This window comes from Vidua macroura, chromosome 12 (assembly GCF_024509145.1).
Source record: "Vidua macroura isolate BioBank_ID:100142 chromosome 12, ASM2450914v1, whole genome shotgun sequence".
In the NCBI taxonomy this organism is placed as follows: Eukaryota; Metazoa; Chordata; class Aves; order Passeriformes; family Viduidae; genus Vidua; species Vidua macroura.
In genome coordinates, this window is record NC_071582.1 from 20,438,138 (window position 1) to 20,456,576 (window position 18,439).

Consider the following 18,439-nt stretch of genomic DNA (forward strand, 5'->3'; position numbering starts at 1 on the left):
GGCCGGGCTGAGGCGGTGGCAGCCCGGGCTCCGGGGCTGTCTCGGCAGCGGGGCCGGGCTGAGGCGGTGGCAGCCCGGGCTCCGGGGCTGTTCCTGCGGCGGGGCCGGGCTGAGGCGGTGGCAGCCCGGGCTCCGGGGCTGTTCCTGCGGCGGGGCCGGGCTGAGGCGGTGGCAGCCCGGGCTCCGGGGCTGTTTCGGCAGCGGGGCCGGGCTGAGGGGCCGGGGCTGCCCCCGCGCGCGCCGGGTCCCGCGAGAGCCCCGAGTCTCGCGAGCTCCCGAAGGCGGCGGCTCGGGGGTTTCGGCGCCAAAACGCAGTGGGCGGGGCGAGGCGGCTGAGGCGACCCCAGGGTTATGGAGTCCGGGCAGTGCTGAGGGTGGGAAAGGACATTACAGGTCATCTCATTCTCATTCCAACCCGCCTGCTGTCGGCAGGGACACCTTCCGCTATCCCTGCTTTCTCCAAGCCCTTTTCAGCCTGGCTTTGGACACTCAGGGATGGTACAGCTGCTCTGGGCAACCTGTGCCAGGGCTGCACCACCATCACAAGGTGGAATTTCATCCTAATATCCCAGAATTTCATCCTAATATCCCATCCAAACCTACTGTGTCAGTTTGAAGCCACTGCCCCTTGTCCTGTCTCTCCAGATCCTTGTAAATAGTTCCTCTCCATCCTTCCTGTAAGGTGCCCTCATGAACTGGAAGGGCACAAGTCACCCCAAAGCTCCTCCAGGCTGAACAATCCCAGCTCTCCCAGCCTCTCCCCACAGGAGATGTGCTCACCCCCCTTGCTCCTCCTGGTGCCTCCTCTGGACTCTCCCCTTCCTGTGCTGGGCCCCAAGGTGGGGCAGCTCTGCAGGTGGGGTCTCACCTGGGCAGGGCAGAGTGGCAGGATTCCCCCTCACCTGCTGCCCACGCTGTGGGATCAGCCCAGGAGACACTTGGCTTTCTGGGCTGCCACTGCACATGGCCAGGGCATGACCAATCTCTCACATACCAGCACCTCCAGCTGCCTGTAGGGTCACCTTGTCAGGGAAAACGTGCTGGGGGTTACTGCTTAATTTGAAATATCCAATGTTGCAAAGCTCCACGGTGAGTCACCTCCAGGAATGGGATTTAAAACTGTTGAGCTCCTGTCACTTCATTGAATCACAGAATCCCTGAGGTTGGAAAAGACCTCCAAGACCATTGAGTCCAACCTGTGCCCGATCCCCACCTTGTCACCAGCCCAGAGCACTGAGTGCCACGACCAGGAATTCCTTGGACACCTCCAGGGATGGGCACTCCAAGCCTCCCTGGGCAGCCCTTTCCAAGGCCTGAGCACCCTTTCCATGAAGAAATTCCTGCTGCTGTCCAAGCTGAGCCTCCCCTGGTGCAGCTTAAGACGATGTCCTCCTCCTGTCCCTGTTCCCTGGAGCAGAGCCCGACCCCCCCGGCTGTCCCCTCCTGTCAGGAGCTGTGCAGAGCCACAAGGTCCCTCCTGAGCCTCCTTTTCTCCAGGCTGAGCCCCTTCCCAGCTCCGTTCCCCTCCCTGGTGTCTTGGTTTGAAAAGACAGGTGTCTGCTAAGGAAGGCAGAAGCCTCTCTTGAAATTATAATTTTGAAATTAAGGAGCTCCCTGGCAAAGATATGGTAGTAGGAATAACTGTTCTTTATTGAGGAAAAATAAAAATGCAGTAATATTATATAATTATTATATTTATTATAATTTTGGAATTAAGGAGCTCCCTGGCAAAGATATGGTAGTAGCAATAACAGTTCTTTATTAAGGAAAATAAAAATGGAGTAATATAAACCAACCCTGCCAGAGTGAGAGCAGGCCCTGGCAGGCTGTGGGTCAGGGTGGTGGCAGCAGTGCCATTCCATGGGGGCTCAGCCCTCCTGCAGTGCCAGCTGTGCTTCTGCTGGAGCAGGATCCTGGACAAGGCTGGAGTTTTCCTCTGGAGCTCCAGGGCTGGTGTGGATGGGCCTGGGCTTCCTCTGGGAGTGCAGTGGAGAAGAAAGCTGCTCCTCTGGGAGTGCAGTGGGGCAGAAAGCTGCTCCTCTGGGAGAGCATAGGGCAAAGGCTGCTGTGGTGTCCCAAAATCTCAGATTGTATCCAGGTAGGAATGCTTGGCTCCTCCCCTGGGCGGAGCATCTCCCCATGGGATGATGGAATTTTCTCAGCCATGCAGGGACACTCACTGGCCATGAACAGAAGATAATTAATAATTAATGGCCCATGAACAGAAGATAATTAATAATTAATGGCACATGAACAGAAGATCATTAATAATTAATGGCCCATGAACAGAAGATGTTTTCTGGAGGGAGGATTGGTTGTGGAAGAGATAAAGAAAACTGCCCAGTGATCAGAAGAGAACTCACCTCTGACGGATGGCAAGAGAACACACACCCCCAGGCACAGCTTGCACTTCCAGCCTAAGGCCCCTGCACACACACGGTGTCCTTGAGCTGAGGGGTCGGGCACAGCACTCAGCAGCTGCTCCCCAGTGCCCAGCACGGGCACAACCACTGCCCTGCTCCCGTGGCCACACTGCTCCCAGTGCAGCTCAGGGATTCCCACCCTGGCTCAGACCAGGACCAGGAGAGCGAACCATCCTGAGATCTTCTCCAGACAAACCCCTGCGGGAATTTACAGCTCAACAGTTTGCAGTTGTCCAGGCTGGAACAAATATGCTGAGCCCTCAGAGGTTTGGCAGCTGTGCACATAAAATGCCGTGTAAGGATCTGGGCTGCAGCGACACCAGGAGAGGCTCCAGGCTCCCGTCTCCAAAGCAGTTGGAGCTGTAAATTGTTCTCATATTTTTACAGCTCAGGCCACAGAAGCGTATCTGACTTAAATTATGGTCTCTTTGTTTAAACAAAACTATATAAATTACTGTAAAATATTAATCCATTAAAGGAATTGGTTTTCCCTTACTTCTCTATAAATTCAAATTTGACATAGTGTTTCTGGTAATTTAATGTATTCCTTCTAGTACGACAAAATCAATTGCAGTTACTTTCTGGTTAAAATTATTTTAACAGTTAATGTTTAAAACGTGTATTCCCAATTGCTGCAGCATCTTTTATAATCAAGAATATATTAAATATAAGGAGAACATACTAATGGATTTTTTAGCACTGAATCAATTGATCTTACCTTTTTAGATATGGCCAATTTCTTCAATCGATTGAGGCAGTTGAAGTATGAAAATTAACACAGAGATTTAATAATAATCATAGATCAAGTGCTGCTAATTTCCAGCACAAAATATTGTCATTGCCATATAAAATTACTGAAAATCAAATATCTACATGATGAGCTCTTTGCATTGAGAATAATAGTCACTCTTCGTACTGAAAAATCCTTACCAACAAAACAAAACAAAAAAAACAAAAGCAGAAGATCACTTACAATCTCTGCAGAAGACACTGGGTTATAAAACCCACCATATTTATGCAACTTTGATTAATCAATATTTTTGAAGAGTGTTTAATTAGAAACTGGACTTGATGACCTAGGTGGTTCTTTCCAGTCCTATGTTCCTAATTAAATAAAAAGCAAATGCTGGCAGGCATTGATTATTGGTTTTTCCTCAGGAAATGAATAACCAGCCACATGCTGCTAAAATAATAAGTCAGGAAAAAACAAACAAAAAACCCCCCGCAGGTTGCCTCTATTCTAGAAAACACTTCTGGTTTCTAGCTTAGGTGAAAAGGAAATATTACTGCTTGTTTCTGTTTGATTACTGTAATTTCATTAGAAAAACTGCAGAAAATTAGCACCCTATTTTATATTTCAGTCTCATTTCCTGCTTTGTTACACGTAATATACAGCAAAGCAAATCTGTCAAATGGATAATTGCCTTCTTCCATGCTTGAAGGGGTTTATTCCTAAGGGAGCACAATTTGCTCGGCAAAAAAAAACCTTCAAATATTGTGTTGGCAAAGCTGTTCATGCCACAAACCCTCAGCACAACTGCTCCCATTGTATCTGTATTAATGGGAAGTCACATGTTAAGGATTAAGCAAATTTCAGTTATTTGTGCTTTATACTTATTTACATTTATACCTTGCTGATCTAATCTAAATTTGATATTATGCAGCCACCTTAAATGTTAATTTCTAAGCTTTTAGTATATCAGAAAGCATTCAAATTGTGCTGTGATCCACAGTGCTCTTTTAAATCTGTGTTTCTTGAGGAAAATAAGGTGCAAGGCAGGTTGTGATCTCTGTCAGTCTCTCTGTCAGCTCCCTTCAAATAATTTTTGATCTTGGCCAATTTTATTCAAATTCGGACCAGACTTCTTAAATTCCGTTGCTTTATGGGACTAATTATTTCCCTAACTCGCTTTGCTAACCACTAAATAGATTAAGAAGTATTAAATCGTGCAATTAGAAGTTTGTGTGCATGTTTTGGCAGTAAAATAAACAGCTCTATGTGGCAATCGAGTTTGAAAAGTTGGCTTAATTTAGATGCAACTGATCTATATAGTAATTGTGGTTTTCTTTTCATGCAAGAAATTAGGCAAAATTTCGGTTTCTATAAGGGGAAAAAAGTGGTAATGAAGACAAGCTTCGTTGTTCCACTTCTATTTTCACAGACAAATTGTTTCTATTTTTCCAAGCAGTGGTGAAATCAATAAATCAGAAGCTCAGAAGCCTCTCACTGAAATGACAGTGCCTTCTCCTTTTTCTTCATCTTTTCTTCTGTGATTCACCTCCAGAAGCACCTGTTTGTACAGCAAAACACAGTTCCTTCCACGGAGAATATTCAAATTTCCAAAACATGGCTTCTATTTTGGCTGGGGAAATGCACTTAATTTTTAGTAACTAATGCCCTGAAGTTAAATCTATTTTACAGAAATTATTTCTGCAGTGGCATCAATCCATATTCCCGTGAATATATTTCTAGATACAGTGAATCCAAGATTATTTTTTTTTTTTTGGTTTTGTGCTTAGGTCAAAGGGATTTTTAAAGAGATTGATGAAATCAGTAATTTCACAGTCCAGTGTTCTCAGTGCAAGGATAAAGCGCTCCAGAGGAGGGAGCTGTCCCTTAATATCAGGAATTGGATGGAGGGAGTATGTCTTTAATGGCAAAGCTGTGAAAAAAATAATTTAATTTTAAAATTTTTATTTTAGAAATGGATGACAGGAACTATTCAGCATTTTTGCGTTATATATGAGGAACTTTGTTCATCATTTCAGTTTCTGTAAAAATATTAATGATTACTTTAATTAAAATATAATTGTATTTTACAAACCACAAAAATTTAAATCATACAGAATTCAGGCTGGTTCTTTATCCAAAGTATTCACAATAGAAATTTTGTTATGGAATTAACTCTGCACTTCTTCTGGTGTCTGAATCAACTCACTGGAGTATGAAACCTGTCCACTGCTGGAAAGATGTTATTCATTCAGGTGGGGTATTCACATGCCTCATATATGAAAAGGACCATTAGGAAAATCAGGAAAAAAATCAGGAAAAAATGGAACTGCCAAAGAAACTGGTTTTTCACTCTTTTACCAGTACCAAGGCACCATCTTCACCTCAGTGCTGAGTTCCTCGGTGCTGCTTCACTTCTTGGCTCACGTGTGTCTGTGAGAGGTTTCATTTATCACTTAAGCAAAATCATGAGTAACTGCAGAGTGTTTTCTGCTCCATGTGTCGCGTTTGTTGACAGATGGAGCGCTGTGTGGTACAGAAATGTACAGCAGCAACAGAAAGAATTTGTCAGCTGTGTCAGGAATCAGAAGGAATCTGTAAGCCCTTCTCACTGTGTAACTCCTACAGGCCTTAAAAGAGTTTTCAGCTGACTTCTGCTGGATTCAGACAATGAGAAATTAATCTTAGAAAGCAACTCAAACTTCAGCAACGTTCTTTACAGATCTCAGCAGTAGATGCAGGAGCTCAGTGTCATTGTTCACGGAAGTCAAATGCATGGAACTCCTTTTATCTCCTGAATCTTATCATAGGATTAGCGTATGTGTCACAGTTAACTGCACACGTGTGTCCAGATTGGCTTTGCTGTCCAAACAGGATATGGGTGCTTCAAAATTCCACACCTTGCCCTGAACCCCCTGCAAGACCCTCAGCGAAACAACAGAACCTTTACATTTCAGCTCTCCCTCGTGGAGAGAGAACTGCTATGGACGAACACGTTCCACTGACCATAGCAAGGACATATGTATTGCTCTCAAAGCAACTTTGCTAGCCCAGATGGCCCCACTGGTGGCAGCCCCCCGCGTCCTGGGCTGCCTGAGCCGCGCTGTCCCAGGTCCAGCCGCTGTCACAGGACACCTCTGTGCCTCTGTGCCGCCTCTGCCTGGCTTCTGCTCCGCGATCCCTCTGCTCCCGCTGCTTGTAATACTGCAGCTCGCGCGTCCTTTAGTATTAAGTGGCAGACTCTTAAAAAAAAAAAAAAAAAAAAAAAAAATCAGTTCTTCATCGATTTGTGGAAGCAAGTGGATGTTAAAGCAAAAAGCTCTGTTTAAGTCATCGTAGAGCAGGTTGGGTTGGAAGGGACCTTAAAGCCCATCCGGTGCCACCCCCTGCCATGCGCAGGGACACCTTCCACTGTGCTCTAAGCCCTGTCCAGCCTGGCCTGGGACACTTCCAAGGGAAGGGGCAGCCGCGGCTTCCCTGTGCAGCCCGTGCCAGGGCCTGCCCGCCCTGCCGGGGCAGGACGATCGCCGCCGTGGCCGGGCCGGCCGCGGGCAGGATCGCTCTGAGGGCAGCGCTTCCCGCGGCCTCGCTCCCCCGCCGCGCGCGTGCGCGCGCTCCCCCCCTCCCCCCCCCCCCCCCCCCGCGCCCCACGCGCATGCGCGCGACGGGTGCGGGCGGCGCGCGCCGGCGCGGTCCCGGCCGGGCACATCCCGATCCCGGGCAGTGCCCGCCGGAGCTCGGAGCGCTCGGAGCGGGGTCCGGCAGCCGCACGGCCACCTGCCCGCAGCCCGCGGGGGCACCGCCGCACAGGGCAGCTCCCCGCCCGCTTTGCCGCCGCCGCAGGAAGTCCCTCGGACCTGTCCGAAGTGGGGCCGCGGCCGCTCCGTCCGCTCCCCTGCGCGCCGTGTGCGGGCGAAGATGCCGAAGAAGAAGCCCGGGCCGATCCAGCTGAACCCCGCTCCGGATGGATCCGCCGTGAACGGGACCAGCTCTGCGGAGTGAGTGCTGCCGGGGCGCGGTGCGGGCCGGCCCGGGCCGGGCGCTGTCCGCGGGGTGCGGTGCTCCCGAGCCCGCCCTGCCCCGCACGCCCCGGCCCGGCTGCCGCGGGCGGGACTCCCGGGTAGCCCAGGGCGGGGGATGCTCGCAGTGCCCTCCGCGGAGTAAGGGGATGCTGCCTTCGGCAGTAAACAAACTTCTGCCACACAGGCGATGGGAGAAAAACCTGCTGAAAAAAATAGGGGGAAACTCGTATAACTCCTTTCTCCTAGCCCGTAATGGTGTCTGTTGGGTTCTTGGCTTATATAATTATCTAGTAATGCCAAATTACACGTTTCCGATGGTATGGTTCATAAACGTGTGTGTGGGAGAATTTATACTGGAGCCCGCAGATTTGTAGAAAAGGTGTTTTGTTTTCCTCCTCCTTGGCTTTAACCCAAGCAGTGGTTGGTTAGTTTGAGCAGATCTGTTTGTCACTAATTGACATGTTGTGCTGGGTACGGCAGGGAGCGTGTGTGGAGAAACAGCTTCGGAGCTCCTCTGTGGGCAACACAAACATGACACTGAAAATGTGGGAAGGGCTGAGCTGACCACGGGGACACTGCTGGAGGAAAAAATACTGAATATTGGATGGTTGCATGGTTGCTGGTGAAGCCTCTGTTGCACGTTTCTCACGGATGTGGGTGGGCAGGGTGGCCTCGGTCAGGCAGACACAGCGCCGGCACCGCGGAGTGATGAAATGTTACAGCAGGTCTTCATTTGAGGTTCACGGGTCAATGTTCGCGCCTTGATTTTTTTGACAGTGCTGTCGGGCTAGCCCTTCAGTGAGCCCTGAGACAAAGGTGTGTCTTGGAGGAGCAGATTCCTGCCCCTGTATGGTCAGTTCGGTCCTCTCCGGGAGATGTAAACTGAGCTGCGATGTGCTGCTCTACCGCGGTGACACAGAGGATGTGAGGCAGCCTTGCAGTGACATGTGCGACTCCTGGGCTTTAAAGTGCTCTGTGTTCATCAGTGCCATGTTTTCACACAGGCTCAGATCTCCTTTAACCACCCAAACATCTAAAAAAAAAAAAAAACCAAAAAAAAATCAAACAACCAAAACCAAATCGACCGCAAAAGAAATGTAACCCCGAAACCAAGCAAATACCTCCTGAAAAATAAGAAATTCACCATCTAGCAGCTCCAGCTGTGACATTTCTAGCAAACTCTTTTGATGATTAACTGAGTGATGAGCTGTTTAAAAACTGTTCTTTGGCAGGAGTTACTGATTGTATCTAAGCTTTATGATCTAAATATTACAGAGCTTTTGTTCAGGATTGACAGGGGGAAAAATACAGTGTTTTTATATTTGCTTGGGTAACACTTTCCAGTCGATTTTCTCAAGGCAGTTGGGAATATGTTGATTTAGTCTTCAGGGATCTCTGTGCATTTAGCCTTGTTCTACAGAATAAATCTGATACACCAATCACTTGCTGCTTGTAGTACCTGATGTAAATCACCTCGCTCCCAATATACTCAAATCATGTCTCTTCCCGCAAGAAGTGTCATTAATTTTAAATTGCTTTTACATGTATGGTACTCATTTACTTGTTGGAAGCCTTTGGAGACTCCTGGTAGTGCTGGGTCTTTTCTGCACTGATGAACTGTCTTGCTTCATTTTCTGCTCCGTGTGTTGATTTGGCTGGGGTTTTTGTGTGTGTGTCCCCCAGACTTCTGATTTGTGTCACACACAGGACCTTATACCCAGCTTTTGCCAGGCTTAGAGGTGTCCAGTATTTTTAAAAGAAGTAGCTTAGTGAAAGTAAATTCAGCAACCGGTTGTCCTATATACAGCCAGGATTAATTAATCATGGAAATATCCCCTCATCCTGCTAATTTAAGCCCTCATTGTGAAAGATTTCAAATAGCAGAGACCAGTTGCATCAGAATTTAAAAAATGTTTTTGGAATTGAGTTGAAAACAGTTTTGTTTTTCATTTCCTTAATCTATAAGGTTGTTTATTTTCCTCCCCGAGCCTGCTCCGGGTTTTTCCCCCCTTTGGTCACTGCCTGAATTCCTCAGTCAGGTGTTTGTGAGGCTGCCGTGCATCCCTGCACTGCCATATTAACACTTGCTAAAGCCCCGAGCCTGCAGTCCAGGAATTTTGGCTATGTGAGGCTCTGGTTACTCGTTACATACACAAACCTGTCCCTCTCCAAACACCTCCTCAGACACGGCAAAGCGCCGAGGGAGCTCCGGGGACTTGGCAAGGCAAAAAGGAAGATTCCGGGCGAGGCGATGAAATTCCTGTCTGTGAGTGCACCAAGGAGCCCAGCATCCAGAGGGAAGGAAGTTATTTAGGCCCAGAGGAGATTCTGGCACCAGCCCAAACGGATGTGCAGGGCCTGGGGAGTGCTGGAATTCCGAGACTTTCTCGCTGTCACAGGGGGAAGGTTCTGTAACTCATTAATGCTGTTAGGAATGAGCACTTCTGACACCGTGACTTCCTGGCAGAAAGGAAGGGGAAAGGGAGGAAATGAAAGAAGGGGCTGGATGATTCAGGGTGTCCTGCTTTGCATTTGTGTCCTGTCCCCTGTCTTCGTCCTTATTTGGTGATGGGAGCTCATTGACTGGAGCAAGGGAAAGCTTATTATAGCACGTGCTGTGGGGCTTTAGGAGTGTGCAGGAGGCCTGGGTCTCATGTGCCTGGCTCTTTTCTCTTTTTTCCTTTCTTTTCTTCTTTTTTATCCCTTTTTTTTTTTTCTGGCAAGGTAGTATAAAGGGGAGTTAGTGCACTTGCAATTTAAATACGTGTATCCCAAATATTTAAATGAAAATTTCACAATGTTTCTCTCCGACAGCAGATTTTGTTACTTGTAGCTATTACTTAACCCCAACATCCTGTACCAATAATTTTTCTCGAGGGCCTTCCCAATCCCTGGCTCTGCCCAGCTGGACAATTGAGACAACTTCAGGAAAGGTTTTCCTGTGCCCTGAGCTTCACTTCTGCTTTTCCCGCGGAGCCGCGGTTGCACGGCGAGGGCTGAACCTTTCTGCTGCTCTGAGCTGCCTCAGCTCCTCAGGCTCAAACCAAGATGACACTGGCCAGCTGCAGATTTAATTTCATTCCTTGGAGCTGCACAGATATAATTGTGCAAAGCTTCTGCAGAGAAAGGAAAAAAAAAAACCCAGCCGAGCAAACCTGAATGAAAATTAATTGAAGGAAAACTGTTCTGGCTGAATGTTTAGTGTCTTAATAGACAAAAGAAACAAGAACAAGTCTCCAATTTATGGATTTATGTTCCTTTCAAATGTTTAACCCCCTGTTGCTTTGAATAGCTGACAGTTTTCAACCAATTTTTGTTTCTCTGAAGCCAACCCAGCCTCAGAACGTGAAGTAGGGAAAAAAGCAGGTTTTGAGATAATGCCACTTTGTGTATTAGAATAACTTTTGTGTTCATATGAAAAGAAAGGTGCATCATGAAGTTCTTTAATTGCATCTTTGAAATAAAAAAAGTCAGAGAGAAGGGTCAAACTAACTGCTCTGAAACATGACTTTTTACTTTGTCTCAATAAATCCAAAAAACTTTCCCAGCTCTGGTGTTGAAATATAAACCTTCCAAAAGTGCCTGGGATTTGATTAAATACAAAAATGAAAACAATTCTTGCTAAAAACTGAGTACCACTGACTTTTATGTATTTTATGAGCTTTGATATGATGGGATTGAAGTGTATTTTTTTTTCCAAAATACAATTCTTTTCAAAATATGTGTGTGTGTATGTGTTTTAACAACAGCTGGTGTCTCCCAAATCAAGCCTGAGCTGTGACCTCTGCAAATCTCAGTTGTGAAGTATCAGCTACAATAGGAGATTTGTGTTTAATTAGATAAAAATGAGAACAAAAAAAAAAAAGTAGACAACAGAATTTGCATCTTCTCTGGTGTGCTGAAAAGAAATGGGCCCTTGAGAGAGATTTAAGATGCTGTCCATAGGTCTTTACCACCTTAGGAGCTGTATTTCTTTTTAAAAACGACAGAAAATCCAAAGCAAACTGTGAGTAGAACCAAGTCATCAGGCACAATGTGTTTTTTCAGGGTTTTCTCTTTTTAAAGTGTTAATTATAGCAAATCTGTGCCTTAGAATTGTTCAAGCCAGAGAGTAATTTTGTAAGAATGGGTGACTGCAAATTCCAGTCATAGCTTGAAAATTAATTAATCAGCCTTTTCTTATTGTTGCTGTTTATTCTGGTTAAATTGCATTTTAGGAAGTCCCTGAATGGCTACTGCAAGTCCCTGTGTTTGCTTGGCAAAGAAAGGTTTGGGGATTGTGCAGAAATGGTTTTGCACTTCAATATATATTACAATTTGCAGAGTAAACAATTGCTTACTTATTATGCTTCCTGCAATTTCCATGTTTTTCAGTGTCTTTCTCAAGGGAGCTTCAGTTTGGGTTTTTGAGGAGTCGAAGGGCAGGTTGTGTCCCATCAGAGGAATGGGGTTGTGAGGTTTTGGCTTTGGGTTTTTGGGCTTTAAATTTCCATTGTGGGCTCTTTCCCAGTGGATCCTGTTCCAAGAGGATTTGTCCTCCATGGAATAGATTTTTAAATCAGTTTTCTTAGATGTGAGATTAGATAAAAGGAAAGGAAGATTTTCACAGAGTTGTTCACTTTAATGCTTGCAGGGTCATTTCTGCCTTGCTTCGTGGGGGGATTTGTTTTTTGGGTTTTTTCCCCCCTTGGGAATTCCTTGGACTTCAGGGGAGCTTTTTTGCCTGTGTGCAGTGTTCTGGAAGATTAGACCCTGGAATTTTATCACTGATTCAGTTGGATTGCAGTTGCATTCAATATTTACTGCAAGCTTGTAAATATTAAAAAAAAAAAAAAAAAAAAAGAAACTTTTTTTTAATCCCCTACTAATGAAGGATTAATCAGGCTTCCAAATACATGTGATACGAGAGAATGCATTTTAAATTAAAATATACTCATGCACAGCTTTCCCTTTTAACGTGCTTGAGCCTGGCATAGTCCTGCACTGAATTAGAAATACCATTTTAATGTTACTTAAGTACACTAATAGAACATGTCATCTGTTCTAATAAAATAATGAAAAGTCAGAGCCTGCAGCACCTCACGGACTTGTGCTGAAAAAAATTATGACTAAGTGTGCACCAGTAGCAGAGAAATTAATGAATTGAGGGGCACACTGACCTGTGCAGCTCTTCCTGGCTGTAGGCAGCTTTTTTGGTGACAATTTTGGATGTAGGAAGGATTTTAAGACGTTTAATACTGTCTTGTTGTGTTCTGACAGTCAGATTTAAGCGTAGCGATGGTCGTGGAGGAATACTTTAGTTTGTGTGAGCTTAAAAAGCTTCACTTGGTTTAGGGGAGTTAAAAACTGGGTGTAAAAATAAACGTTGCTGAGGAAATGTGAGGAGGATAAGTGGGGAGGGAAGTGCAGCTGTGCTCGTGGATCCAGCTGCTTTTCTTGTCCTTACAGGGAGGCTGCAGACGGGCACAGAGGTGAGATTTCACAACAGAGCTTGTGCAAGATCCTGCTCCTTCTGCACAGCCTCTCCTGGCTGAGAACTCCGAGGAGCCCCGAGGAGTTCTCAGAGCTCTGTCCACCAGCACTGGGGTAGCCACAGGGTCAGCTTAGCCAGGGAAATAATCCCACTGAAAATGGGATTGAATTTGTGAACGGGTTACTTGGGAATGAGAGCCTTGGGGCAGAATGAGACCATCCCCTCCTGCCTTGGCAGGGCAGAGAGAGATGCTGGGATTCAGGAATTACAGCAGTTCCTGAGTAGCACAGATTTTAATGGAGTAGGCTCAGGTCTCTGTCTCGAGAGGAGCAAATCTCCTGCCAGACCTTCCAGTGTTACCTCACAGCAAGAAAACGGGATTGAGAGGGTCTGGGTAAAGCCAACGTGTAGCTGAATTATTTATTGGTATAACAACAGTGCTGCTGTTGTTAACCTGGGAAAAGGGGTTTTGAGTTAGCAGTAACTTAAAAAAAAACCCAACCATGAAAATTGTGGGGAATTTACATGAGGCAGGAAATCCGCCAGCCAGTTTCTAGAGTGAATTTTTCACTGTATACAGGAGAAACGTTCTGAAATGAGCTGAGGAAGGAATTTTCTGTGAGGTCTGATAAACCTTTCCATCTCACCTTTAGGTAGTTTGTTCCCTTTCAATTACTGAGCTCTAAATTTTCCAGTAAAAAAGCTCCTCCCCCTTTTTGCCCGTGTTAGCTTTTTTACGGCTGCATTTGTTCTCCCACCATTGCCCTGGGGGTTGCCTGGGCTGTGGAAAGTGTGCAAATTCCACTGCCAAAACACAAGAATGTCTCTTGGAGGAAGAAATGTTAGCTGGCAAAACTGAATTTTTGGGGAATCATGTTCTCTCTTCCCAAGACTTCTTAATTTTGTTAATTTTTGGTTTTGGTTTGTTTTTTTTTTTTTTTTTTTTGGTGTTTTTTTTTTTTTTTTTTTTTTTTTTTAGTTTTTTTGGGTTTTTTTTTTTTTGAAGCAGTGGAAGCAGTGGATTTCTTTTTCTAATCACTTTTGTCCCTAGAAGTTAGTAATCAGATGATTCCTGCTTTGATACGTGCCCAGTATTACTCAGAGAAAATTGTGGTTGCACTTTGGAACGGAAGTGCAAGGGGACAACTGGGAAAGGCTCCTTCAGTGCTCAGCATCTCCTGGCAAACGTCTGTGGAGGAGCCTTTGTCTTCCTGAGTCCTGCCTGGGCAGGAGGAAGGTGGATTCCAGCAGAACTCCTCCCTGCTGACACCTCAGGATGGGATTTCCACCTGGATCCAGCCTCATCCATCAAGTGGAGTCCATAACAGGGGATACAAAAAAAGCAGATTATTTTCCTTTGCATCCTGAGCACCAGGATGGAGACATTCCAACAGTGTGGGATTCTTTGGATGAACAAGAATCTTCTTAAAAACCTCCTTATGGGTTTTTATGACAAACCTTTGAAACTTCCTGGCAGCTCTTCCCCCTTTCTTGCAGGGTTTTGTCCAACTCAGCATTGTTCTGTGCTTTTCCAGAACTTTTTTTTTTTCAGTGTGGTGGGAAGATGAGTCAGCAGATTGCAGAACACATTCTTTTGGGAAAAAAATGTTCTCTTTGGATATAGATATGTGAATATTTCTGTATGTATGGGTACACTCCATTCATATATCAGGTAAAAGTTATTAATTTCTTGCTAAATGGCCGTGCTGACAAATGTTCAGCGTTATGCAATCCATTTGAAATACAGGCAAACCTTCCATGCCTGGCTTTCTCAGAATCCCAGTTATGGGGTTTTTGGTCTGTTTTCAGACAGTTTCTGGCAGTTTCTTTTCCTGGTCCCTGGGGTGGGTGCTGTGGCTCTGCCTGGAGTTTGTCCTGCTCTGCTCCAGGCTCAGCCCTTGCACGGAGGAGTCTCAGTTCTAATCCTGGCCTGTTCAGGGGCCTTGTAAACTGATCCTGTAACTTCATCTCTTTTATTATTGTAGTGTCCCTCAAAGGCTGTGGAGCTGCCACATGGGAGAGTTGGGAAGATACTGTTACTGTGACTATTGCACGTGTTCATCCTTTGGTTTTGTCATTATATTCAACTCCTAATTCAGAGACATAAAACAGTGGAAATGCAGGCCTTGGGTGAACAATTGTTGATGATCAGAATTTATAATTCTGTCTATCCTGTGTTGTGATTTAAATATCCAATCAATAAGTTCATTTTTCTGTCCACAAGGAAGTTTTAATTGCCCTGTGGTTCCTTTATCCTGATAATGTGTAGTGTTGGCTGGGAAAATGCATAGTGCACAGACATGAAAGGGAGATGGAGAGCTTGGATTTGTGAAGGTCTGGCTGTAGAATTTCTTAACTTGAGATTACAGAGTTGATTTAGGGCAAATTCTGAATGTGGTGGCACAGTGAGTCCTGAGGAAGCCTCTTAACTCAGAAAAAACCCTCTCTGTGGCATTGCTTAGAGAGCTCACCATGCCAGAGGGGTGTCTGAGCTGGCAGCTCCTGCTGCCACTCAGGATGAGGGGCTGGAGCACCAAGAGATGGCACCAAGAGGCACCCAGGGCACGACTCTGGAACCTGTGTGCCGCTGGCTTTCCTGCCTGCCGAGCTCTGCCTGCAGCTCTCACGTGTTGTGAGATGGGCCTTGGCTCAGGGGAGGAAAATGGGATCTTTAATGGGATGGGGGTGAGGTAAAGAGAAAGAGGAGGAGGCTTAAAGCAAAGATTCCCAGCCTAGAGGGAGTTTTGGAAGCTCAGCTGTCCCTTTGGTTGGAGACTCAGCAGGAGATTTGAAGTTGTGTCGTCTGTTTTCTTCTTTAAAACTCATGCCTGTCAGCCTTAGAGAAATGAGAATTTACATTAAATTAGGGCTAGCAGGATACTCTTTTGGACAGAGCAGTGCTTTTCTAGTAGTTTTGTTTTGCATGCCTTTTACTGAGAAATAGATTTTAATCAAATGTCTGCCTCTTACTGGGTATTTTTTTTTTTTTTGGCAGTACTAAACCTCACTCTATGCCATGCAATGTCACTGTGATGTGGAAGTGGATGGTGTGTTGGATATTAGGGAAAAATTCTTTACTGTGAGGGTAGGAGGCCTTGGCACAGGTGCCCAGAGAAGCTGGGGCTGCCCCTGGATCCCTGGAATGTCCCAGGCCAGGCTGGACAGGGCTGGGAGCAGCCTGGGATGGTGGGAGGTGTCCCTGCCATGGCAGGGGTGGGACAAGATGAGCTTTAGGAAACCAGTCTGTGATGTTCAGATGATAAATTCACCTACAAATCCCACCTAAGTACTAGAAAATTTTTTTTAATATCCTCTAACACATTGCAAGGATAGAAAATCAATGAGGGTTGAAAACCAGTGTATTTTTCCAAAACAGACTCATTGCATTTATAGGAAATTTGGATTTTTTTGAGTTGATGCTCTGACTGCAAGTTTTATGAGGCTGCACTGGAGTTAACCCAGACAGACACCTGTGCTCTAAGCTGGAGGACTTCTGGAATTACATTTATCTTCCATGTTATTCTGTGAACTGCTCTTTGCTAAAGGAAAAGTTTAATAAGAATTTTTCTTGTTGCCCGGGTTTGGCAGAGTCACACAACATAGTAGTCTGTCTTCTCAAAACCACAGAATGTCTTCATGTTCCTAACACTTAATTTCAGCTCCCTGATTGAGGTTGTTCATGGAAATTATGTAGTGAACTGCCTACTTTCTTCTCCAAATTGACAGTTGTGTGGGCTTGGGGAAAGCATTAATGTCACTGTTCTGGAAAACAACCCCCAAGCTTTGTATCCTCATGCGACAGGAGATCTGAAAGTGAAAGTACTTCTTGATGCTTTCACTCATACTAATTGTTCAGCTTGCAGCACTGATAGTAATGCCTTTGAACAGATATTTGACAAATTACTGGTAAAGACTCTCAGATTTTTTGTTCTTTTTCCCCTGCCACATTTTTTTCTTCTCTCTCTGAAGCAGACTTTGGAGTTGAGTAACAGCTTTACTGTAGCCTTTAGGCTTGAGTGTATGATTAACTTAGCACTAACATGAATTAAAAAAAAAAGCTCCCAGGGATTTGGAATACTAGTATTAATTAAGGACTTATTTTCTGGTTTTTGTTATGCCATTATGTGCTAGCAGACTGCAGGCAGCACTTCTCATCCTGTTACTGCTTCCAAGAGAACAAGTGTGCTGTGAAATGTTCATGCATCTCCTCCAGGAGTGCTTTCCTCAGTGCTGAGGTGGCTGTCCCCAAAGCCAGGAGCAGAGGTGCCTTCTGTGCACCTCTGGGTGCTGAGTGCTCTCTCTGCCCACTCTGTGGCTGCTCCCTGCCCAACCTGCAGCAGGAAACACGAGTTTGCTCCTTGTCCCCAAGCTCACTGCTCTGTCCCTGCAGTGCCCAGCTGTGTGTGATGTGTTTAGTGGTTAGAAATCAGTGGCTGGATGTTTAAAAAGAAAAAGTGAAAACAAATCTACAGCCAGCTCTTCAAGGAGCAGTGTGATGGGCTCAGAAAGTGGCCTGGTGATGGGATGGTGTTGGTGACACACCTTGCCTGTCCAGGCAAGGACCATGTGCATGTCTGGGGAGCAGAGAACAGGGTGCTCAGTGCAGCAGTGACTCGAGGTGCTGCTGGGCATTTATTTGGGCTGCTTGTGTCCAGCCAGGGTTCTTTCACCCAAGCATGCACTTTTGGCCATTGGCAGAAGGTGAGGGACTGGGGGAGGTGAGAATTGAAAGCTCCCAGATGAGCCTGCCTGGGGTGAGGTGTCCCTGGGTCTGAAAAGCTCCCACCTTCCCACAAACCTTCCTCACCTGCACAAGGTGGCAGCAGAAGGGCTGGGTGTGGGTTCCCCCAGGGTCTCAGATGGACAGGGATAAGAGGTGAGGTTCTCCACACCCATCAGGAGTCACTGTTGGGGAAGGTGGGTTGTGTTTGAGTTCTTTCTGCATTCTTTTCCAGCTTGGGAGCTGGAAGTGCCACGGGGGGATGCTGCACTGTCAGAGCACTCCCTTGAGCACAGAAAGGAAGAAACAATGGGAGTTAATAGGAAAGATCCTCCCTCATCAAATGTGGGTGGAGAGAATTCCTCCTCCAGTGCACCTGGTACCTCATGCTGCCCCTGGACCAGAGAAAGAAACAACCAGCTTTCCCAAAAACTTGCCCTGAGTGTGTATTTTTTTGAACTTTCCATTTAGTCAGGAAGAGAGAGATCTCCCAGTAATTGTGAAGACTCAGCACTGAGTGCAGAGGTGCTGTGGGCTGGCTGTGCAGGGTGTTGATCCTTCTGCCAGCTGAGCAGGAAGGTGTTTACTGGTGGTGTTCTGTGGGATTCCTCTGTTTCCTTACCAAATGGAGGAAGCAGCACTGACCTCCCCCGTGGCTCCATCCCAAGGATCACCCTGTGAGAGCTGGATCCCATCCCTGGTGCAGTTTAGTGTGTGCTTGGCTTCCAAACTGCCAGCAATAAATGAAATGATAACCTATTGCTTCAGAGTGGTGCTTGGCACCGTGGAGCCCTGAGCTGATTTGATGATTTCCTGCTTTGATGGATCCCTGGCAAAGCCATGGTGCCTTGACAGTGAAAAGCACAACCCCAAGACTGCAGCAAGTAATGGTGATGAATTTTAATAGGAATCTTTGTCTCTGAATAAAAGTTTTATATAAGATTAAATGACTACCAGTGCTCTTTCTGGAGGCAGACAGTTGCACAGTAGCATGTTGCTGTTTTAGCTGCCAAAGTTCCTGAACATTTTCGTGGTGATGAACTGTCTAAAGTATTCCCTCTTCTGGTTTCA

At 46.0% G+C, this 18,439-nt stretch overlaps 1 protein-coding gene across 1 annotated transcript in view; it reads left to right on the forward strand.

Annotated features, from left to right (window-relative positions):
- Positions 1-6,831: 6,831 nt before the first annotated feature.
- MAP2K1 (mitogen-activated protein kinase kinase 1) overlaps positions 6,832-18,439 on the forward strand; it is a 34,309-nt gene continuing 22,701 nt past the window's right edge. Inside the window, exon 1 of the mRNA XM_053988347.1 lies at positions 6,832-7,151. Within this exon, the coding sequence (XP_053844322.1) occupies positions 7,072-7,151 (80 nt within the window). The 5' untranslated portion in view covers positions 6,832-7,071. The remainder of the gene's footprint in view (positions 7,152-18,439) is intronic.